The sequence below is a fragment of the Columba livia genome, chromosome 2 (genome assembly GCF_036013475.1).
Source record: "Columba livia isolate bColLiv1 breed racing homer chromosome 2, bColLiv1.pat.W.v2, whole genome shotgun sequence".
NCBI lineage: Eukaryota > Metazoa > Chordata > Aves > Columbiformes > Columbidae > Columba > Columba livia.
The window spans coordinates 116,574,463-116,599,065 of record NC_088603.1 but is presented as its reverse complement, the minus strand read 5'-3'; the positions used below and the strand labels follow the sequence as shown (position 1 = coordinate 116,599,065).

Below are 24,603 nucleotides of genomic sequence, written 5' to 3'. Positions count from 1 at the left end.
GTTTCTGTTTGACAACATAAACCAAAATGTCTCAGTCAATTTGACACATGAAATGGTTTAGCCCTGGGATAGCTTGACTTCCTAAATCAACAGCTTTTTTTTTTTTTGTTTTAAGAAAATTAAAACTATAATTTTCCAGCACAAACCAGCAGTTGTAAGGAAACTACATTTCCCACTGATAAATGGAAAAAAAAAATCTCCTGAGCCACTCTATTTAAAACATGATGTCCCAAATGATCATTTATTGTATTTTTCAGTGCCATTCAGAAATTATTACAAACAAATTTCTAGTATTTTTATTTATGAAAACACAGTAACACTGTACTATTAATTATATTTTAAATAAAATGAAAATAATGCATTTGTTTGCTCAGTTGCGAGGAGCATATCAATTATGCAGCAAAACAGTAGACTTTTTTTTCTCAAATTGTGTGATCTTTTCATATTACAAGTACTAGATGCTGCTTACAATAGTTTAAATGTCTTATTTATTACCACAAAATTAGGACTGAGTAAAAATAATAGAAACCTGAAGCTCCAATTCAGACAGTGTTTCCAAGATAGAAATCTAATAAGAACCTCAACTTGTGGCTCTATTTTCTTCCATGGCAGTCTACTTTTCATTCTGCCAAGATCTGAGTGGACCTATGTAAAATTATAGGATCCTGCTCTACAAAACCCACATAAAAAACAAAGCCCTAGTCTCAGTGTTACACACTGCTGACACTTTAAGAAGAGTTTTTTGCTTGAATAATTTAGAGCAGGATTAATATCACTACTTAAAGTTGTCATTCTTTCCTGAAAACTATTAATTCTTCATTATTAAACAACAGGATTAAAGGTAGACAGTAAGTGGGCTTCTAAATTACAACTGAAGGAAAAAACCCACCAAACTAATGTCTGTTAACCAGCATTAAACTATATGCTATTTTTTTTTTTAAGAACAAAGCTAGAAAAAGAATTTGCACAGAATTTTTAATGAACCGGGTATTTGTTTGCATCTTCAGATACATTTTTCTTCCACGATTTGTAGTAACCTAAAATTGTCCACATCTCAATAAGAAAACAATTTTAAGAAAGTTTGTACAAATTACACAGCAATAGAAATTAATATTCAGAAAAACACTGGAAATGTGCTGAGGGACTGTTTGATGTGAGACATATATTAAAGATATCTTTCAATAAATTGTATTAAATAATAAGCTATTTATCTTTAAAAAGCTGGTAAAAGATAGTACTAGAAGTAGGCAACCACTGCATAACCAAAATACAGTTTTTCTCTATTAATTCTTCCCCTTTCTATTTCTAGACATGCAAGAGACCATAGTTCAGACACTCATACTTCACACAGCATTCCTGTTCAGGAATTCAGCATGTGCTTCTGAAGACTAGATATTGCTTTGAAGCACAATTAGGAAAAATATTTCTGATGAGCATAAGATGATTATGGAATTATTTACACAAGACTTTATTTTTTTACATTGAAAAATACATCTAATGGGCTTTGGCTATAGGCTTTCTAAATATCCAGAGAGTCATACATAGTTCAAATATTTCCTTTTTATGTAAACAGGTTAGCAAAATGAAAGGGAGCTTGTCAGGATTTTAGTGAATTTCAGCACACATTCTCCAGATATTAAAGGATACAGCTTTATATATTAGTACCTATTTTCCTTCTTTAAAAAACTGATCCATAATCCATAAATTTACAGTTGGTACATAATTTATAGGAGAGACTAATCCCAGTGAAGTCAATGCAGTTTTAGTGATACTTAAGATAATCAAGGCTACAGGATGAAGTAAAAATTGCAATACTTCAGATATTATGGGGAGAGCATCTAGCATGCTCAGTTGCTTCATAATAAAACTTGAAGCCTTGGAAGGGACCCTTTCTTGAGGTAGCCTTGGTTTTGGTCATGATTCATGGGGATTACCAGTGTTCATAAATGTTGCATTGACGCATATGCCACTGCAGGTTGTCTTTGACAGTAGATCTAGTTGCATTTCTGAAAGCATCTTTTAAAAAGCCTTTTCCTGATATCAGACTCAGAAACTTGTCATCCAGCTCTTCTGAGATGAGTTAATCTGGTTACACAACTGAAAGTTTCTTCTCCATTTCATAGAGTGGGTGGTTCACAGACAACTCTTAAACTTTTCACTAACCTATCCATCAAAGCTGAAGAAGCAATATTTGAGGGAAAACTACTGATTTGGTGGTCTAGCAAAGAAAGCTAGTCCCTCTCTATAACTGTTGTACATAAACTGATGTTGCAGACACTATGGTTACTGTACATATGATACAAAATTAAAATGAGATAAGTATTATATCTCAGTATTTTGCTCCTTCAGGTCATATTCTAAGCCACCTTAAGGTTTTATTAGAATAACAGAGTACAGTAGAGCTGTTTTTGTGGGAAAATAAAAGCCAGATTTAATTACGATTATAGAATCATAAAGACTTTTTCAATTAACACATTCAAATAAACTTTAAAAATATCAATGTAAAATACACTGACATATGAAATAACAATTCTCCATATTGGTTATTAGCAAATTTATATTGCTTTGAAGTATTTTTTTGCTTTTCATGAAGAACTTCAGCTACCAGTGCCAGTGAAACAATACTTGCTATTGCCTCCCCACATCACAAAGCTTCTAAGACTTTATTTTCTTGTCAGTATTAGAAAAGAGAACTGGTATGGTATATCATAGCCCTCTTAGGATAAACTGACATTGAACTTAGATAGTAGTCATAGTTTGGCACAAAAATCTGACTAAGAGCTCCTGGTTGTCACTGAAGTCCTTTTAGATTTAAGTAAAGCTGTAATGGTAATGGAGAAAAGGTGAAACCAACATCTTCCCAGGTGACAAAGTGGCAGCACTGGCTGCGGCGCATTGCTGGTCGTGCTCCTCGCCATGAGAGTAGCAACATGGTAGGCCATGGCAAAGTGGTTTTTTTTACTGAGAGCTTCAGAAAGCGATGAAAATGTATTGTGTTTATATGATTATTATTTATAACTATTGCTGGTGATGGGAGAAATTATTGAAAGTGCCATTTTGTAGCGCTCCTTGACTAACACACAAAGTAAAGTGATGCATTTCAAAGTGCTTATTTAGTCTTGAGTTGACTAATTATTAATTACATTCTTTTCCTGTCTTTTCAGTGAGGGGCTATTAACCCAAATCTACTTATTGGGGGAGATCACTCAGTATTTTAATACTTTTTTATAATACATTAATTCATGCTGATACGGTATGCACACAAGGATCCCATCTCAGTGCTCTGTTTTGTAATCAGATCTCTCTCCAAAAACATTAGCATGTGTTTGTACACTTGTAGTGCTAGGTGGAGAGAAATTTATAGCTAACTTCAACTTTCCCATCACTGACAAAGTCCTGCATTTGACCTTGAAATGGGGCACCCTTTAGAGATCCTCACACAAGTAGGAATCCCAGAAACCTTAGCGCTATTTCCTAGTTACACTTAATAACGATATTCTTGGTGGGTGGCAGCTAATGAGTGTTGGTGCAAATTGGCGATTTTGGCAGGAAGGGGCGCTGACAGAGGCCTTACTGGCTGGAGTACTGCACAGTGCTGTACTTTGTCACTCTTCTCCGGGAAGTGCCGGGGGATGCTGTGCCCATTGCCTGGCCAAGGTGACAGTCAGCGCTGAGCATCTGACCTGTGCTGCTCAGGCCCCCCAGGTTTGCTCCTCCTAGGCTTGTTGCCCCCAGGCTGCTCACCCCAGACCCTGACACTACTCTTTCAGTGACCACCACATTGTGGGCATTGGATAACTCTGCAGGAATATTTATTAAGCTGCCTGGCATGCCAGAGGCAGGCCTGAACACCCTTTCTGTCACCACCACATTTGACCCATCTACCAAATCGGGAATGCTCAGAGAGGTAGGGAGCCGGGAGTTGGGTGCGATTACTCTTTCCGTGACGATAACGTTGGAGCCATCTGTGAGGTCGGGGATATCTAGCATGCCACGCAAATCAGAGGCAGATGCAGGACCAACAACCCTTTCTGTTACAACAACGTTGGATGCACGCAGAGGGTCGACAGAAAGAGAAGGGGAGCCGGAGGTGTAGGTCTCAGTCACCGTCATGTTGCCGTGGAGCAAAGGATCTGGCATTGGCCTCGGGGGCTGTATGGTTGACCCAGATGTGTAGGTGTTTTCTGTAATGACCGTTGTAGTGCCAGCTGGGGGAGGCATAGGTGCACTTCCGTTGACAATGATGGTGGTTCCAGGTGGCGGGAGGTTCAGATCACTTTCAGGGTTGGGAAAGCTGATGTTAACAGATGGCCAGGGTGGGTTGACATCAGGGAATGGTTCAATCTCTTTGCCCAGACAGATCTCTGCCAGGGTCTTAAATTTTGGTCCTAATGTCTCCAAATATGTTTCATCTATATCTTCTCCAATAAAGCTGCAGCAACCCACAGAGCCAACAGGAGTACCGACTCCTTCATGATCGTATATTAATAGGCAGTCATTTGCTGGCCGACCTTCATCTTCATCAGCATACACAAATGCTTTCTGTAGTGTGCAAAAACAGAAAAAATAAGTAGAAAAGACTGACTTTTCACCACATTTTTAACTAGGAGGACTCAAACCATAGTAAGGGATTCCTAACCACAGTAAGGCCCAACTGCCTTGAAGAGCAGGACATCAACTGGGCACATTATATCATCAACATTTCTCTCACCTTGAAATAGGTTTTATTCAAATGCTACTGATATTTTATTGTTTCTGCAAGCACTTAGCATCTCAAATTTGGTCTGCTGTCAGGAGACTGCAGTCTGGGAGAAGTCTATGTTCAGTGTTTCAGGGCTGCTCTGTCCTCCACTGAGTCTTGTTTAGACTTTGAAATACAATAGTCCTTATATATTAATTGATATTTTGGTGATATATGCAATTACAGTATTTATACCTCACAGTTTATGCTAATAATGAAAATATATCCCATTAATCATGTAAACTCCATAGTATTTTTTCATTGTATATGTAAAGGCTGTTAAATATGTTGCCAATTACAAAACTGCATATTTGTTTTGCTTGCAGTTCACTTCCTTTTAGGGAACAGAAATGGCAATTAAAATAAGGGAGAAAGTGAACTGGTATTCATAGTTCTTTGAGGGTTAAGGTCACTTCATTAAACAAGCTGTACAGAAAGTACGTGTGAACAATTTCACAAAGTTTTTATCTACTTATACTCTGGAAAAAGTGGCAAATATATGCATTCAGTCGTCACTTATGAAGCTGAAATAATTTAATTACTTACTACCCATAACTCTGTCCCATCAGTTTTACAAAAAGGGTATTGAGCAACCAAATCTACTATCCTAGCTGCTCAAAAGCAGTACGACTAGTGTCATTGTTTTTCCTACTAGTACGGTCAGCTTTGCTCTTACACCAGTCTTATGTCATGGAAGTTTCAATTTGAGTGAAGTTATTTTGGATTTCCACCATGTAACTCAGGGAGGAGAATCTAACAGTAGTCTCACAGACTTAATGCAAAGAGGATCAGGTAATTACCTCAGAGAAGTAGTTGTCTAGGAAGGCCATGTTCACCCCTCCTTCTCGGTACTCTTTTATTGTTCCTCCAACTGATCCTTTTACTTCCCCTGTTCCAGAAACTCCTCCAGCTGTTCCGTAACCAGTACCAGTGCCATAGCCAACCCCTGTAGTTTCTTCAACGCCAGAAGCTACTACTCCTCCTCCTCCATATGTGTTTGTATATATGTCTGAAAACAGGAAAAGAAAAGTTATCCTTTCTGCAAAGGGTCTGTGAAAATTTACACTGATTTTGAAAGTTGCTTTTAAAAAGGATACAATGACACTACAGAGTTTCTAAAGGTATTTTAGGCTAATTCTAGTCATAGATCCATGCACATGTTACAAGCATTGAAACTGCAATAAAAATGAAGTACATCTTAGCAGACATCTAAGATCTTGGTTTTATTCCTGAGGCTAGGATGCATGTACATATGTACTTTAGAAAATCGATGATTTACTTGTGTAATTGGCTGGAGAGATTCCTCTGTCTGGTGTATATACATGCTGTCATGGCATTTGCATTAGAAAATCAGATAATGCTTATGGATATTTATGCAAATATATAAATATATATTTATGATCTCTTCAGGGTTAAAATTGTTTTGCCTTAAACTCTTTTTTAAAAGAAATAGCTTTGTAACTCCTTTCACATTTTCTAGTTGTTAGATTGTAATGGGTATTTGGGAGAAAAACAACTGATCATTACCAACAGTGTTCACAATGCAGAAGGAAAATGACCTTTACAATAAATTATGAAGTCATGCTTTGAGAATTTTATCTTCTCCAGAATTTTTCATATATGATAAGAAGCAATGAGTGGTCTTAAGTATTGACATGTAATATAATAAACCAATTGCATACAGTAGTCTTGACTATTATTACATCAAGAAACATAGGCTTTTTTTTTTTTTCCTGTTCAGTCTCATTAGTCTGAGTTTATACATTTTGAATCAGGGGCTTTCACCACGGTGTTACTGAACAATAGAAATAAAGTATAACACATATGTAAGTCTTAAACTTTTCCATTGTCATGGCAGCAGAACCTCCCTGAGAACAAAGACTCTCAACTTCATGCTTGTGCCCCAAAATGTTCTCTTTTGATTTTACCTTAAGGATGAGAACATTTTTGAATAATCTGTAGTCAACAGAGAGGTTGTCCGGCAGAGTGACATTTCTTCCTGTCAGAAGCTAGTGAAAATGCATCTGTGCCAGTATCCCTCCTTCCTGTTGTGGAGTAAGGAAAGGGGAAAAACAGAAAGTGGCCCTGCAGACCTTGACTTATTCTCTATGGCAGTCAAATTACTGGGGAAACCTTATCTCAAAAGCATAAATTTACTGTGATATGTACCAGCTTTCCATCTAGGCTGGTGCATAAATGGACAGTAATTAACTGGCTACTTGACAGGTCCTATTCTCCCTTGTGGGAAGCAGGCCCTGGAAATTGGGAAGAAATGAGCCTTTCATCACGGTGTTTTGAAAGAAAATTTCCATATTCTGTCTTGAAGATTGATTTTTATTAAAACTGACTTCTTAAAAAGACCCTCCATTTACTAGATGGAATCATAAAAAAAAATTGCCTGAGATTTGAAGGCCTTAGCAGATATTTCAAAATAAATGTAGTTTGCAGAAATGAATCTGCTCAAAGGCTTAAATCTCAGATCCTTTATTCATACTGGAAGTCCTACTAGCATCAGTTTGACTATCTGTAGATGGAGGATTGGAAGGGTTGGGTTGTAGCTGAGACGCCAAAGTGTTCCTTGAATCAAAAGATATGAAGTTTTGAAAGATAGCTTTGTGACAGCACACATAGAAAGTGTTAGGATTGCCTTACCAGAGGGTTCACAAAAATCACCTCCTGCAGCTGTTGTTGGAGCGAGAATGTGTGAGACATCCTGGAAGACAACATTTTGGTTCCTTGAATTATGACTTTGAAATTCTCACATGAAGACCAAGACTTTATGAATCACGTTAAGGAATTAGCAGTCTAAACTGTTAATGGTAGCTATTAATTACCATCTCCAGAAAACAAAAACAACCACCACCAACAAAAAGATTCCATCCAAGATTCTTTCATTGTCAAGGTGAAAAGTGATCAGTGAAGATGGTTTCTGTTATTTTGTCCTAATTTGCACTGAAAAAGCTTACTAGTTGTTGTGTTTCAGCTGAGAAAATAGTAACACCAATGTGCTGGGATGAGCTAACTGAACATAACTTAAAACACACAAACTCCACCTGCAAATGTTAATTAAGAATCACTTTTTATATCTGCCTGGGAATTGTTGACAATGCCAGGCTTCTTTTAGAAGATGACACAATGCTACAATCACTTCCATGCTTCTGATCAGATGTAGTCTTTTCTGCAAATATGAGTTACTCCGGGTTTTAGAAACATGGGATGCACTCACCCTGTCTTCAGGCTGTGCACCTTCTATTCCCCATGGATGAATTGCCCCTTCCGTGCATTCAGGTACAGGTTCAAATCCAGTTCCAACTCCAGCTGCAGCACCAGGTCCACAGCCACAACAGTCGCTCATTGACATCAAAATTGGAATCACTTAACAGGAAGAAAACAGGAAACATGGATTTAGGACATCTCTTACTCACAGGAATAGCTGCTTTTTCCAGAGGGCAGGTGCTCAACAACTTTTGTAAATATGTCTTTTTAAATGCTTCAAAAGCCTGCAAGTCTGGCTTTCAGAATAATTAGCTGCTTTTGGAAATGTATGTATTTGGAAATTCAGAATAATTTGTACCTTTAGTTACAGGAGAGCAAAGCAGGGGTGGAGTAGGGTTGTTACTCCAAATTTAAGACTGTACACCTGGGAACAGACTGTGATTTATCTCAGCTGAATTAATATAAGTTGCATATGAAAATTAAACAAACAGAACCAGTCTTGCTATGTAAGTCATTCAGTGTTATTCATTTTTATATATAAGCATACATTTGTCTCTTCAGATATTGTAATTGAAAAGAAATACGCATCAGTAATAATAGACATATGAGAATCAGTGAAGAGATATCCGTCTGGCTACAATGATCTTTGGCTAAGGGTCCAGTTGCAATTTTCATCACACATACATAATGGTTGATTTGAAAAAAACAATAGAAGAAAACTCCAAACCCCAGTTTTAACAAATGTTTATACAGAGTGAGTGAGGTTTCTCAGTGTGTTGTATTATGCTAAGTTATTTCAAGAACTCAGTGTTGAAAATTACTGAATGCTTTAAAGACCAACATCGAAAACACTGCACATTTTAGAAGGCACTGCAATATTAATTCTGACTGTCTTTAGGTCCTTAAGTTAGTAAGCTGGTATTACTGCAGAGGGAGTGGAGAGAGACTGTTGCCTATACCAAACGAAGCTGTCTCTAAAATGCTCAGTTTAACATCAAAGTGAACTGAAAAGGAGAAAGAACTAAACAGTGTACAAAGTGCTACCTCATACTACATGACTAAGGACATATTTACTCCAGACTACCAACTAGGAGAGGAGTTTTCCAAAGGTGGAAAGACAGTCTGTCCTGTAATGTTAATCACCTGGGAACTACAAACAAAACAGCCTTTTGCAGCTTCAAAATTTTGTGTTTCTTGATTTCTAGTAATCAAAGATCAAAACCAAAATGAAAACCCACTCTTCAAAAAATACAGAGAAAAATAATTTTCCTCTGGTTTTACGGTCAGCATTTTTCCATTGGGAAATTTCAGATGTTGATTGTTCAATGCCTGGGCCATGAGAAAAGGATGATCATATCTGATTGTGGTGGTCTGAAAGTAATTGCTTTTATGAAGTCTAACTTGAGTAATTCCTACCTTTGAAACTCATATTTCTTTAAAAATACTAAGACATTGAATGAATGATCTGTTTTGATAGTGTTACCACAAATGCTACTGTTTTTTAATAGATGTAACCTTTGGCAGCCATAGACAAAAATGTTCAAAATTTAGGATGATTATATTTATTTTTCTACTACTGAAATCTGGCTTTGAGTACAGAGGAAGCTTGTTCTTTTCATCTATTCATACCCAACTTGGAACTGATACTCGTCTATTTCTTTTAGTAATGTCATGGAAATAGGAATTGCAAAATGTAAATTGTAAGTGACAGGGATAGCTTTTGCCAAAAAACCTTCTAAGTGTTCTACTAAAGATTTTTACCCTGTCTGATGGTCTGAGAACTGGGTAAGACCTTAGTAAAAAAAAAAACACCTAAGTCTTAAGAAGGAAATAGTTATTTCTGAATGAAATATATTAATATGTAGAATATAAAACATAGAGAAATTCTTGTAATTCAAAAGACAATTTTTTCTCTGGCAAATGGCCCATGGGAGCCAACAGGTTAACAACCAACTGGAAAAGTCACCTTATTTTAGGAGAGTTAAAAAAATACATTTTTTAGAAAATTTATAAAACTGTTTTCTTAATTTTATACTTACAAACAAATATTAATCCACCAAGAAACATCAGGCCAATGGCAGAACCACTAAGTGTAGTAGAAGATCCCAAGTCTCTGCCATAAGTTCCACTTCCATAATAAGTATCAGTGGCTTCAGTATATTCGTCAGTTCCACCGTATATATTAGTGTAATCACCCGGCGTTTCTGGGTAGTTATCATAGTCTTTTCCTCCAGTACCACCACCTTCTTGTCCTGGTCCTTCTCCACCTCCCTGGTATCCTCCACCACTATCACCACCACCACCAGCACTGCCACCGCCACCGGCACCACCACCGGCGCTGCCACCACCACCGGTGCTGCCACCACCACCGGCGCTGCCACCACCACCGGCGCTGCCACCACCACCGCCACCAGCACTGCCACTGCCACCGGCACTGCCACCGCCACCAATGATAATTATTTTTGTTGCCCCATTGGTGCAGTAATTACGACTATCACACTGACAAGCTTGCACAGGAATTATATGTGGTTTAGGGCAGCGTCGGCCTTGGCTATCTCTTACGGTGACATAGATCCTATAATAGTAAAAATCCATGTTCTGATTCACTAGTTCTGCAGATGAAGCTGTGGGAGAGGGAAGGGGTGGAAAGAGAAAAATATTCAGATTAAAATATTGACTGTAAGTACTGTACAAATCTTTAATTTTAGTGAGTAATGTTCATAGAACAGAATGAAGACTCAGTGTTCCCATTCTTAGATCTTCAGTTACTTATATGTCTATGGTATTCAAAGCTGAAACTTATCATATTCATCTGTGCTAGTTTTTCCTTTTGGAAAACCTAAGCTGGATCAGTGTAGTCATAATTTTTTAACCTGAGAAATATAAAAGGGGCAAATGTACGTTTTTATATCTACTTCTGCTTTTCCTGATTATTACTCACACAACAGTGAATATAAACATTGCAAATTTCATAGATTATTTTTTTCTCTCACATGGAATTTCCATGTGTTTTTCAAAAGATTTTTCAATAATTTTAAAATACTTGAAGTTACACATTTGCATCTGTTTAGGACAAATAGGAGACACAAGAGTAGTTGTAACTGTGTTATTTACCATGTAATATAGTCTTCTATGCATACAGTAAATTAGGCAAATGCTGTCATTTAGTAATGTATGAGATTGGATTAATCCATCAGTTTGTCATGTCCTTTTGGAGGAAACTGGAAGGAAAAGCTTCACTGAGCACTGACTAAAATATTTTTCTTAGAATCATAGAATCATTTTGGTTGGAAGAGACCCTTGAGATCATCGAGTCCAACCATAACCTAAGTCTGGCACTGAATCATGTCCGTAAGCACCCCATCTACATGTCTTTTAAACACCTCCAGGGATGGTGACTCAACCACTTCCCTGGGCAGCCTGTTCCACTGCTTAACAACGCTTTCTGTGAAGAAATTTTCCCTGATATCCAATCTAAACCTCCCCTGGCACAACTTGAGGCCATTCTCTCTCATCCTATCTCTTGTTATCCGGCAAAAGAGACCAACCCGCTCCATGCTACAATCTCCTTTCAGGTAGCTGTAGACAGTGATAAGGTCTCCCCTCAACCTCCTTTTCTCGAGGCTGAACAGCCCCAGTTCCCTCAGCTGCTCCTCATCAGACTTGTGCTCCAGACCCCTCACCAGCTTCGTTGCCCTTGTCTGAACTCTCTCCAGCACCTCAATGACTTTCCTGTTGCGAGGGGTGCAAAACTGAACACAGGATTCAAGGTGAGGCCTCAACAATAATGAGTACAGGGCGACGATCACTTCCCTAGCCCTGGTGGTCACACTATTCCTGATACAAGCCAGGATACTGGTAGCCTTTTTGGCCACCTGGGCACACTCCTGGCTCATGTTCGACTGGCTGTTGATCAACGTTTGTACAATAGATTGCAAAAGCTTTAATCTTTATTTGCCATTTTCATATGCCTCTCATAAAAGTAAAGCTTTGTCAACTTATAATTTATAGTCTAATAAATAAATTTGAGAGTTTTATCATGTGTCTAGAATTTTTTTGATAATATCGAAAAAAGAAAAGGTATCAAATTACTCCCTTTGAATTACCTCATTAGGTTTAGACCAATAGAGGTGCTTATCATAGCTACACTCAAGTAAAGTACAGTTTTGCTGCTCTATTTTTATCAGTGTATTTTGTTTCCTTTAAAAGATGATAAGTAGGTAAAACACATATAATGATTTTGATTCTAGTTCTAATATGATTTTTTAAATACATATATGTACATATGCAAATTCAGAGCAACTTCTTGGATTCATATGTGCATAAAATCACATTTGAAATTACAATTTACTCTAATAATTGTTTTGTTTGCTATTGAAGGTTATCCCAATCTGCTGTCTTAGATAAGACCTTATTAATATGGTTTATTCTGTAATAAAATGTAAGTTAATTTACCATTTATTGATCTGATAATCCATGTAGTTTGAGGTTCACCATGTATGCTGAATGTAAAAGGAGTACCATATAGACCACTATCCGCATTCTTTGCTGAGATAATCACTGAGGGGGAATGCATACATACTTTCCTTAGTTCAGTATTAATAGTTGGGCAATTCTTATTGTAGTCTTGTATTGAAAGCACAATGGTGCCAGTAGCAGTATATTGAGGAACCCCTGTAAAAAGAAGATACTTGTGGTCAAGAGGGAATTTTGACACTGTAAATAATGCAGTTCAGGTGGGAAATCTAGGAAAAGACATTGAGAGAAATCTGGGAAAAACAGAGATTTGTTTCAGAAAAATTACTCTATTTTCTTACCTCTAGTGATAGCCAGAACCTCTGCTCTGTACTGCCCATTGACTACATAGATTGACTCCCAGTCAATAACTCTGTTCAGTGCGATTTCACCAGTGTTTTGATTGATTTTGAACCAGGCACCTGGATCACGTCCTATACTATATCTGTATTTGATGAAATGAAAATACTCAGCATTATGTTATGAACATCTGCATTACATATTCATTTTACAAATAATATTTGTCACTCTGGAATATTTTGTTTTAGGCAGTACTAGGTCATATTGCATTTCACACTGTTCAAGCAAATTTCCTGCACACTTCATAAGATGTAGACCAGAAAAATAATTTGGAATAAAATAATTGCATAGAAATCCATTTTATTTTGAAAGTGGTATTGTAGTCTGAAAGTAAAATCTTCACAGCTCTTCCTATAATTTTCTGCAGTGGCATTTGCTTACATATTTCTCTGTTTAATGAATTTTTTTCAAATATTTGGAAATTGGATGTATTTACTTCTACGTACATTAAAAAGCAAATTATGGTCCTATTAATTATCATTAAGCAGAAATAAATACCTTTTAATTTTTTTTTTTTTTTTTACTATAGAATGAGCTGGTAGTAAACTCTTTTATTCTGATTGTATAATATTGCCCATTATTGTGGTTTTCTACTTGCCTTTTTAGAGGAGAGAAAAAAAAAATCTCTATTTGTAGCAAATGTTTCAAATGTTACAAGAAAAAAAATTCTTATGTTGGGCTAGGAAAAAAAAAACACCAAACTGTTCTGATTTATTTAAGTTACAGCCTGTCAGAAAAACTATATTTTCTTTATCTCATGCCCAAGGCTAAGGACAGTAGGTCAGGAAACAAAAGCAATCATAGCATAAAATTGGGCTGAAGAAAATATCATTCTCTTGCTATTATTCTATTACTAATCTATTAACTTTTTTTATTATTATTTTTTAAGCACCCTTTCAAATACTTATTCCTCATCCCACTGAAATCTCAATTAAAATAATTATTTCACCCAGGGAGTTAAGCAGGGAGAGCTTACACAACATTAGATGCAATAGCTCCAGTGTCCTCATCGATGGCTGTGTATGTTCCCACAACATAATTCACTCTTGTATTTTCTGGTACAGAAAACACAATTGAAGATGGATGAAATCTTGGCGGTTCCTTCACATTGACTACTTCTATGGTAAGGGGTGTTCCAGTCACTTGGAAGTCGTGCGCAACAGAGTGGTGGAAGGCAGCTACGTTCCTGACACCGATAACCAGTGAGTGAGTTTGGAGATGTTCATAATTCAGTTCCTAAAAGAGAAACCACAGAGAACTAGATAATAAATAAAAATTCCATTAATTTTATTTAAATATTTTATATTTTAAATAGTTGAATGACAACATTTTTACTACTTGTGTAGTTTTGTGACAATTAATTAAAACTATTCTAAGATTATTATTTCATCAGTTGAATCACAGTATTTATCCATACCTTAATTACTCTAAGGATTCCTTGATTTGTAGCTCGATCTGTAATAATTTCAAACCAATTATCTTCATTACCGGATATAAAGAAAAACTCTGCTAGCCAATTGTCTGTAAACTCTTCATCAGCATCCAGAGCTTGTATTCGTATCAGTTCTGAACTGAGTGAGTTTTCTGAAATGCTTGCTGAGAACTGAAATGACAGATAAATACCTATTAGCAAACACTAAAATATGTAATGTGAGGAAAACACATCTGATTCTTTCGAAGGATGTCTTGCCCATAACTCATGCAAATTTAATAAAAATCGTGTTCAAGGTAAATTGTGATTCTGCTTGCAAATCTGAAGAGCTGTCTCACCTCAAGGGTTTGCAGAGTCAGTTTAGAGGAAATGGATTTGTGCTTTCTATAAAAAATAGACTATACAAAGATTAGGTTAATCTATGTAATCTGGTCATATTGCATGGGTCTGGATGCCTCAATTACTGGGTTTCTCTGAATACAGAGAAGTCAGTGTCAGGACTGACTTCTTTGAATACAAAAATAATCTAGGCCTATGTTATCAGAATTGGTGTGCAAGTGACCAGTTGGATTTTTTTCAAGGAAACATGTCTCTTAATCCATCAGGGCATTCAAATGTGAAAGCGCTGTGTGGGGTAGTAAGGGCTCTGTTATCAGCTGGGCTTTTGAACAGGATTTCAAAGCAGTAATGTTGCTTTTGGTATTCAAAACATACCGAACTTTGAGCAAGAGTTGGGAAGTTGTCATTGACATCAATAACTTTAACGTTACAGCTACAAAGGGATGATATTCCATCAGCAGCTCCATCCCGGTCGGAAGCTTTCACAACAAGAGTGTAGCTGCTATGTTGCTGTCAAAGAAAAATGAGCATGTTAGAGGGACCACCTGTACATCTTACATGTTACAAATACTCATGTCTTCCTGCTGTTTCCCAATGCAGGAATTTGCCTTAGATGTTTTATTGTAACATATAGAAGAAAAGCATTTATCCCTTAAGTTTTGTAAAACACACAACCTTTTTTTCCCCCCTTTCCCTGCCCCCCATAACACATATACACCACAACATCATGTTATTTAACTTTGGAAAGGGAAGTGTTACCTCTCTATCAAGATAATTTGCAAGATGGAGTTCTCCAGTATATTTGTTCATAATGAACATGGGTGGACCTGAAGGTTCTTGACTCTCTATCTTGAAGGCAATTTTAGAATTCAAGTGATTAGGTTCATCTGCATCTGTTGCAATTATTTTCATCACCAGTGTATCTAAAAAAAAAAAAAATAATAATGAAAAAAGCAAATCAGAGAACTTCTTTTTTTCTGCAAACCACTCATCAAGACATTGCTCAAACTTGGTGTATAAAGATGATAGAAAGCTGTCCATTCATTGACATTTGCAGAGAAAAACAAAAGTTTAATTTTGTAGCACTGGTTCTGACTAAATGTTTATGACTTTAAAATGCATTAAAAATTAAGGTCAGATGGAGTAATGCAGATTTTCACTGGACTTCTTTAAGTCATCGTAGGGACTATGTAAAACCAGTAAGTACTCTGCTTGTAGATATTCACATAAGAAATCTCCACAGTTTTAAATGAGAATTTCTAGAAAGTATAAAATGAGCATTAGGCAACATTGCCTCAGTGCTATTTGCATGTCTGATGTTGATTGCTCTACTTTTGGTAAAAAGAATCATATTAGTGTTTTAAGTAAGCGTGTATTTAGTGATATTCTAATGCAATAGCAATACTCAGGCTACAAACACAAATATTTGAAACCTTAAATATAGTAAAAAATGTATTTGATATACCCTCAAAGGAAATAAGTGTAAATGTAATGTTGATTTTTTTTTTTTTTTTAATTATTTACTTTGAATTTTCACATTTGAAATAATTTGCATTATGGTATGGTTAGAAACTGGGACATTCACATTCATGTCTGGGAGGAAAGGAGGAAGGGAGCATCAGTGCTTAATTTTAGTCAGTGAGCTTGGGCCACAGCTCCACTAGCGCTTGGAGAAGCTTCTCTCACTCCTTCCTCTGCAGCAGGTCTAGCAAATGTATGTCATTGCCTAAGAAAAAAGTAGAATGAGCACCCCAGGTTTATATTAACTCTATTCTGGGATCTTCACTAACTATACTATAATAGGCATAACATAGTTACTTACTGTCCATACTGCTTTCTTCAATAGATCCTGTAAATACAGTTTGTGCAAATACAGGAGGGTTATCATTTATATCCAGAACTCTGACTCGAAGTTCAAGAGGTGGTTCCAAATCTACACCAGTCACTGAGTGTTTAGCAAAGCAACGTATCTAGATAAAGAGATTTACTCATTTTAAAACCAAAAGTGAAGTAGGGCAAACAATCTGAAACAAATCAATTTGTCTCCTTCTGCTCTCCCTGCCCCACCCTGGATACACCATTATAAAGGTAAAAGAAAAAGGAGAGTACTTACAACAAATACTGGGGTTACTTCTCTATCCACTATTGATGTTATATTAATTTCTCCTGTTCTTGGGTTAACAACAAATATTCCATAGGGGGCACGATCAATTCCAACTCCAGAGATGCTGTATGTGATTGGATTGTTTTCTTCACAGTCTGATCGGATCTACAATAACAGGTAATTACAATTTGTGCAAGTTTACAGAGGATACATGCAGGCCTTTTTTTTTGCTAATATCAGTTCCTGTAGAAATATCTGTATAATTTCAGTTTGTCTCTCAACCACATATCACATGGTTCAGCTGACAGAACTAATTGACGGCTCTTCTACAAAACAGCCAGCCTAGAGATCCATCTTCCCTTAAGCGCTGTACAGGTTTTCTATTTCCCTTAAATCTTCTGGCAGGGAAGAGGAAAGAGAAAATTCCAAGACTATCACACTTTGGCTGGACCTCAGTAAGGGTATGGTCATGATGAGAGGACAGAAAGACATTTGCCCACAAGTCATGTGCTGTCCTTGAGCTTCTGCTCAAGGGTTTCTCAGAATGGGAGAGAACAGAAAAATATCACAATTTAGTACACAGATGCTGCACATGAAGTGGTTGGAGCTGTCTTGGAAGCAGACTGATGGCAATGTTCTGGGAAGCCTTTGGTCACTCTTCAGGAGCTGCCTGGGTTCACCTTATGAGACTGTCTCAGCAGAGCTGGAAATATTGCATCATCTTTCTTATATTTTACTTTCCCTGCTTTGACTACTCTAAGCAAATATACTTTCAAATCTCTCTGCTTGTATCATCCTGCCTTTAGAAAATCTTCCTTGTCAGTGAACGCTTTTACTTTTCTTTCTACTTACTCTGGCAATTGGATTCCTCTTAGAATTATCTTCACCCTCTCTACAAGCTGCAGCAAATTTGATCCATTCACGTTTTTGTCTTCTGAAGGTTTTCCATTTTGCTGTTCCATTTCCAGCCCATTCTTTTACCTTTGAGAGACAGTTACAGTTTCATATGACCAGTAATATCAATACACTTTAAATTAATACAGACATTTAGAATCTCCAACACCGAGGAGAAAAGGAATTTTTATAGATCATGTACCTTTTGCTGTCTGTGAGTCCCAAACTCCAAGACTGTAAATGTTTACTTTAAAATTATTCCTGTGTTTGAGATACTTATTTAGGTTCAGGAGAACTTCTCTTGAGAGGCTGAGCAGGTTATTACCTGCAGCTAGTTAATATTTCAATATGTTTTCAATCTTCAAGTTCAGAAATGTCTTATTTCAGTATTTTCCATTTCATTTTTGCATTGGTTACATTTCATTTGACCAGAAAATAAGTTTCTAAAGAAATATATATTACCTCTACATGAAATCCTGTGCTGAAATCCAAGAGTGCCTGCAAGAACAATAAGAAGATAGGCATATAAAAATGTAGGACAAAACACAGTAAGCAAAGCCCAGCTGACATATATTGCAGGACTGGAGCAGTACTTTTTCCCAAGTCTATTGCAATAACCTATCTAGGTAGTAGGCACAAGATTTCCATAAACGACTTTGTCCAATTAATTATTTTCTACATCCATCACTTGAATTCCTTGAGAGTTAACACCTTCATAATTAATTCTGTCTTTCAAGGTAGAACTTTGAATGAAGGTGCCATAGCATATTTCAAGTTATACCTACATCAAAAGACAACTTTCGCACTGATTTTTAGCTTGGAACACATCAGCTGAAGAGAGAAGTGATTGCAAGAGTTGTCATTAAAATGTATGTCTAGGAAACTAGAAAAGGAGGAGTATTTATTTAAAATAATTTACTATTTTTTTTCTTTTTAAATTTTTTTTTTATTTAGGAAGTCCACGGTAGACCTGAAGTACTTTAGTATGTAGTTTAACCAAAAAAGAATGATAATGTTTTCTATAAAGTTCCCAATGAGGTACAAGAGATTCAACGTAAGATGGAAAGACAGCTGCAGTCATCAGTCAGATATCCCTGGAGTGCAGTGAGCTTTGACTTGAAGTCTAACTATGCGACCAAAGTCTTGAGCAAATAGAGGCGGCAGGATTGGATGGAATATGTAATTGCTTTAAAATTAAAATAATAGAAAATCCTCAATTTCTTGATTAGCACAATTTAGAAGAAAGCACTCTTTAATTAACTTTATTCCTAAATAAGTTGTGATAATGAAGTTCACTTTGTGAATGTATCTCTTTGGAGCATTTCTTTTGGGTTTAGGACCTGCTTCTACTCACTTCAGATGATAAAGAGTGAAGAATATGGGATTTGCAGGATTGGATGCTTGCTTCATTCGTCATTGGGAGAAACAGAATATCCAGGTAACTCAAAAAGTGTTGCAGAGTTTCTCTTTTCTCACCAAATGTGGTTAACAACTATAGTTATCAATTTTTCACTTTCCTTATAATTTCCTGGTGCTTTTCAATAGCACTTTTTTTTTTTTTTTTCCTGATGTGTTTTATTTGTGGGCTTCATGTCAGTTATACTTGGATGAAATCGATGACAATCTTTTACTCTATGGTAGCTTTACTTCGTGGGACTCTGTAGGAAAATCATTACATTATGTACATATTTTGCTAAAAGCATAAATACATATTTCAATCTGAGTCTATATCTTAATGGCTACTTAAATCTTTAGATGCAGAATGGGGTTCAAATTCATGTGCAGCCATTACTCATCTCAGAAAGGGACAATGTCAGGCTCTGTTTAAACTGAGGGTTTTTTTCACCTCAGTGGAAGCTCAGGCCTGTCTTTTTACAAGCCCCTGTGGAGCCTGGAGAAACATGGAAGAATGGAAGGGGCACATCACACCCTCACCAGAGAAGCTGAGTGATAAAGTCTGCCAGAAGGAGCACTGATTCAACATCTCCTATCAGTTGATTCTGCAGGCAGAGCAGACCCTCCTTTGGAGAGTACAGTGAAATCCTCTCCACCCTCAGGCTGAAATCCCTTCTGGCATGCAAGCAATTGTCTTGACGCAGAAAAGTATGGGTATACACCTCCCAGTGAAACGTTAGTGAATCTTGTCTGCTGTCTGCATCCTGTGGCGTATTCTGCTATTCAACATTGGAACTAATATTTCACATCCAGGGCACATTACTCTCATACTCAGAAGGCCTGACTGGAAAACTGTGTTGAGTATCTCTGAAATAAGAATTACATCTGTAAAAAATTCTGTTCTTTAAGGACATTGATGTTCATAAAATGCTTGCTTTCAGCCTTTAGGGAATTTTGTTGTCAACCAGTGAAGAATATACATTTTACACTGGAGTTTCATTTGTTGTTCTTGAGCACCAATAATGGGAATGTCAGGTATTTGTTCATCAGTAATACTGGGGATTGTAAATTTAGGCCCCATATTTCCACAGTTGTGCTGACTAAGGAAAAACCCATTCTGCTACCTGTTGCTTATGGAAGAACTTGAAACAGGTCCTGATGGTTTTGAATCCAAAGTCCTTAGCACAGAATGTGATGGTGTTTGAAAAGGCTGATCTGATTAACTTGATGTCTGCAATTGGTATGTCTCTCTCAGTTACTGCTCTGTAGTAGGAAGGAGGGTGGGCAGACACCAGACAAAGTTGTCAAGTTAAACCTCAGCAATTCTGGAGTGATACATATCCAACTTGATCCACAGATGGAGGTTCCTCTGCCTCCTCAATTAATGGTTTCCAGTTCTCCACTATCATCAGTAGTTAGAAGGCTCCCCTCACCCCAGCTGTCTATTTCTAATATGTCTCTGCGGTGCAAACCCTTTTTTCCAGTGCTATTTCCAGCAGAGAAATACTGTCTTTAGCAGCTAACTATGGCATGCTTATAGGTAGTGAACAGATTTCCCTTCTAATCTAGTATCTGAATAACTACATGAAGTACTTTCCGTAGATTCAGTGATTAACAATAATTAAAGCAAGAGGAGCCACAGAAATGTGTGGGATGCATCCTCAGGTCCTTGGGCTAGGCAAGCTGATCAGAGCGGTATCAAAATATGCTGTCCTGTTAGTCTGAGAGACTGCGACAAAATGGAAACTTTGACGAGAAGCTAGACGCTCGTTGCACAAGCTGCTTCTGGTTTGGGCTGGGAGAGGTGTGGGCAGGAATTATCTGTACAGTGACTGTCATTCACATAGTGGCCTGTCTGGAAGTTTGTCTGTTATTATAATGATACAGAGCCTGAACCTTTTGTCCAAAATGACGCCTTAGAGTCACACTGGAGTTATTCTGGATTTATTCTGATGTAACTGGGAACAGAATTAGGCCCATAGGATGTATTAGGTTCTTTGCACCTTCAAAGCAATTTGCAAACAAGAATTAACTAATCATTAATTGACTGCCAAGCAATATTATACGCAATTATGGAATCCTCCCTCCTCCACCTACTCAAATCTAAATGACTGAACACGCCTTTAACATCTTCCTGGCATTATTCATATTGGATCTGCTTCTCCTCCTTTGAAGTTAACAGCGGTATTGTTATTGGCCTGGATGGGAGGAGTGCTGAGAACTCACACATATTATATTAGTCATTATGGTGCCATAGTAGCTCTGATTGTGTCAGCATTTTGTGACTTTTGGATCTTTCTTACTCAGTCAAAGCCCTGACTAGTAAAGGGTTGAAATAACGAACCCTTCCCTTTATTCATTCTGTATCTCTTAAAAAAAGGACAAATCAGTGCGTATTAAATAATGAGAAGCAGAGTCAAAACATAAGACTAACTCTCATATTTTAAAAAGAAGCCATTTGATCACTTTAAAATTGAAACATGACTGTGGTTTTGTCTGTAATTTTTGTTTTTGTAGGTCACTAATGAATGTGTTTCTTCCAACTTTAAGTGGAAGTTTTTCAGGGTAATTTTTCTGGAATTTTGTATTCTAATTCTGCAGAAGTGAGGTGTTTCTATTGCTTTCTCTGTTAGCAACTGATATCAAGGTTTGATATTACACCCTGGATGGAGAATCCGTTGCTACTTCAGCAGGAGTATGACAATGCTCATGTCAGTCATAAGAAGATACTCCAAAGCTTTATTTATTTTAAAATATGGTTATTCAAAGAAGTGACCACTTTGGAAAAGCTTCCACTGAGATTGTTTATATTCTGATGAGTTATACAGAAATAATGAATTTCCATACAGTAACTGAGCTTAAATATTGGAAAAATGAACAGAAAAGTAATTTCAATACAGTGTGTGTGTCATTATGATTCAAATTCCAGTTTTTCAAATTAGTTATGCTAATTCTCAATAAATCTCCTCAATAAATTTGGATTCTGATATAGCTTAGAGTGCTCTATCTGCAAATGCATGTTTGTTTATGGTTCATTTTTACTTAGGAATGCTAAACTGCAGATTTAAGAACCCAACCTTAGGTGATAATTCCTGGATGTGGAATTGCTTTTACTTCTATTTCTACGACAAAATTCTTTGGCAGAAGAGCCTGCAGGCTGCTAGCTATATCCTGGCAGAAGTTTCATATGCATATGCAAGGAGAGGATTTGGCTCCTTAGTATTTTTATGTGCAACCAAGTTATGAGTAAGAGGTGTAACCATAGCCTAATTGTGAAAAAAAAAAAAAAACAACAAAAACCAACCAAACAAACAAAAAAAAACAAAACAGAAAAGTGTAGATAACACATGGGAAAATGTAGCCAGACAAAAGTGCATATAAGAGATGTGGTGAATTTACAATTATTAGCTGTCACATGATAGCTGGCAGGAGAAGAGTCATACCCGACCGAACAGGTTATTTCCATAAAACGTGTCTGTGCAAGTGTCACAAACAGAACTCCCTTACTCATGAGAATAACGCCTTTGAAGTCACGTGAGCAAGTGTTGCAGAATCAGTCCCACCAATGGTGAAATGTATGTAGAAAATTATTAGTTTCAGGCCTGGTAAATTTTCTTTTTTTTTTTGAGAGTGTAGTAGAGTACTGAAGTATGTATCATTCCACAGCAATTTTTAACCAGACACACCATTCAGACAGGTGATTTTCACGAAACATTAATCAAACTGAAAGCCAAGACTGTTTCTCAGCATACACTAAAATTGGATACGTAATTTGTAATATATTTAATCTCTGTGGTTTGTCCATCAGCTTTCTATAAAGTGCTGAAAGAAGAACCATGAACACTGCTGTGCAGAAGAATAGATGACAACAATTGTTTCCACTGTGTAGTAAAAATTCAAATATTTGATAGACATAAAAACATAATGGCAATTTTCACAAGTGCTCCTTCTTCTTGACCCAGCACATATCCCGCATCAGTTACAACTGTAACAATAATATACTGGAAGAATTAAAATGTCTCCAGAGTTGCCAAGAGAAGATACAGCAGTAAAATCTCTTTTGAATGGACAGCTTAGATACAGTACAGTCAACATTTTCTTGAACTTCAGCACATCAGGAGTATGCATCACCAGGTAGCTGAGTAAAACGAGGAGCCACTAATGCTACATGAAAATTCAGAAGTGTCAGTGTGATGTGCTACATGCCAAACTCTCTGTGCTGCGTTGAACATGCAGAAACTTATCTGAACCATAACTTGCTTTTGCCAAGTTTTGTTACTGTTTGCTTTGCAGCTGCCCTATGTTGGCTGCTTCTACTTTACTGGCTGCAGAGCTGTCACCTAAAATTAATGAATTATATTTTCAAAGTAAGTTTTAAGATTTCATGTTCTATAACAACAAACACTTTTGCCCTGACTATAACATTTCTAGAGGGGTCACTAACAAGAAGTTAACTAACATTCACACTTACTAATACATTGTGTAAAAAGTAAAATTATGTGAAAACCACAGAAGAACATAACTATAAAAGAAATCCTACGTTTTTCAATCTTCAGGGCTTAAACCTCTACCTACTTTCACCAAAGCAGCACAGACAAGTAAAAATAATCCACGCAAAAATCAGATTGCAAGAGTAGAAGGGCCTCCATAATTCTTTTAAGTCCTTTCTGTGTAATTTATGTGCCTTGATGAACACATCGTACAACTATGCCACTTGACCAGAGCCACAACTTTCCTTTTACAGTGAGAAAAACAAATCCAAAGAGCAACACTTTCATCATGCATTCACTTGTTCAGCACATGGCAGCTCAGACACTAATGCACTACAAGACAGGAGTTCTTTGTAATGTGAAATAGTAGGTTGAGTCTTGATTTTTACTCAGCTAAGGTCTTCACTAAATTTAATGTTTTTCTCTTGAATATAGCTGTAGGATTTGGTCAGCTCTGAAGCACCCTTAATAATCAATTTAGGAAAAGAGATTTGCTCTTCATATTCCCTCAACTGATACAAAAAAGAAAGACGTAGAACCAAACGATAATCAGTCAAGTTATTAGGATTTTTATAATGATAAGACTTCTATTAATAACAGTGACTCCTTAATTAGTAGCCACAGACAAAAGTAACCCGAAAAGTCATGCATTAAACATAGAAAGTCACATATTCAACATCAACAGAGTGCAGAAAGTCAAAATCAAGAGAAAAATTTGTCAGTATTTAATGAAAACCTAAATTATTTGTATAAAATCTTCAGAAGTGCAGCTTAAAATAAGCACAGCTTTGTTTTTATGCTAAATTTCACAAGATTTTTTTGGGAGGTAGTTTACACTGTAAAATTTAATGGTCTTCTGAGGAACACTCAACTAGCATAATCACAGAGTTTACAAATATTGTTTTAAAATCTGACTTACCAACAAAAGGAAAAGAAAAGCAGCCGTTCGGTGAGGCAGCCAATCCATGGCATCTGACTGCTTGGATACAAGTCCAACTGAGTTATGGTTACAAGCCTGTTCCTTTTTCCCCTCCCCCCCCAACTCTGGTGTCTACTTAAAAAGACACTCGGTAGATGTCCTTATACTCAGCCCTTCAAGGTGTCTCTGCCTCCCTCT

General features: G+C 36.8%; 1 protein-coding gene across 1 annotated transcript; it reads right to left on the bottom strand.

The window, feature by feature from the left end:
* Window positions 1-213: 213 nt before the first annotated feature.
* On the bottom strand, window positions 214-24,603 carry DSG4 (desmoglein 4). Its single transcript, XM_021290068.2, has 16 exons — window positions 24,406-24,603; window positions 18,064-18,099; window positions 17,560-17,688; window positions 16,717-16,872; window positions 16,426-16,573; window positions 15,363-15,526; window positions 14,979-15,113; window positions 14,250-14,435; window positions 13,809-14,068; window positions 12,775-12,917; window positions 12,413-12,631; window positions 9,997-10,581; window positions 7,968-8,116; window positions 7,394-7,454; window positions 5,542-5,750; window positions 214-4,542 (listed from the first exon to the last, which is right to left on the bottom strand). The coding sequence occupies exons 1-16, from the start codon at window positions 24,451-24,453 to the stop codon at window positions 3,571-3,573; spliced, it is 3,600 nt and encodes a 1,199-aa protein (XP_021145743.2). The 5' UTR covers window positions 24,454-24,603; the 3' UTR covers window positions 214-3,570.

Coding starts and splice junctions, on each gene's coding strand:
- DSG4 (XM_021290068.2), bottom strand. CDS start 24,453: ATGGATTGGCTGCCTCACCGAACGGCTGCTTTTCTTTTCCTTTTGTTG. Junction 16,873..17,559: donor AGAGGAATCCAATTGCCAGA/GTAAGTAGAAAG, acceptor CTGTTATTGTAG/ATCCGATCAGACTGTGAAGA. Junction 12,632..12,774: donor GGTTCTGGCTATCACTAGAG/GTAAGAAAATAG, acceptor TTCTTTTTACAG/GGGTTCCTCAATATACTGCT.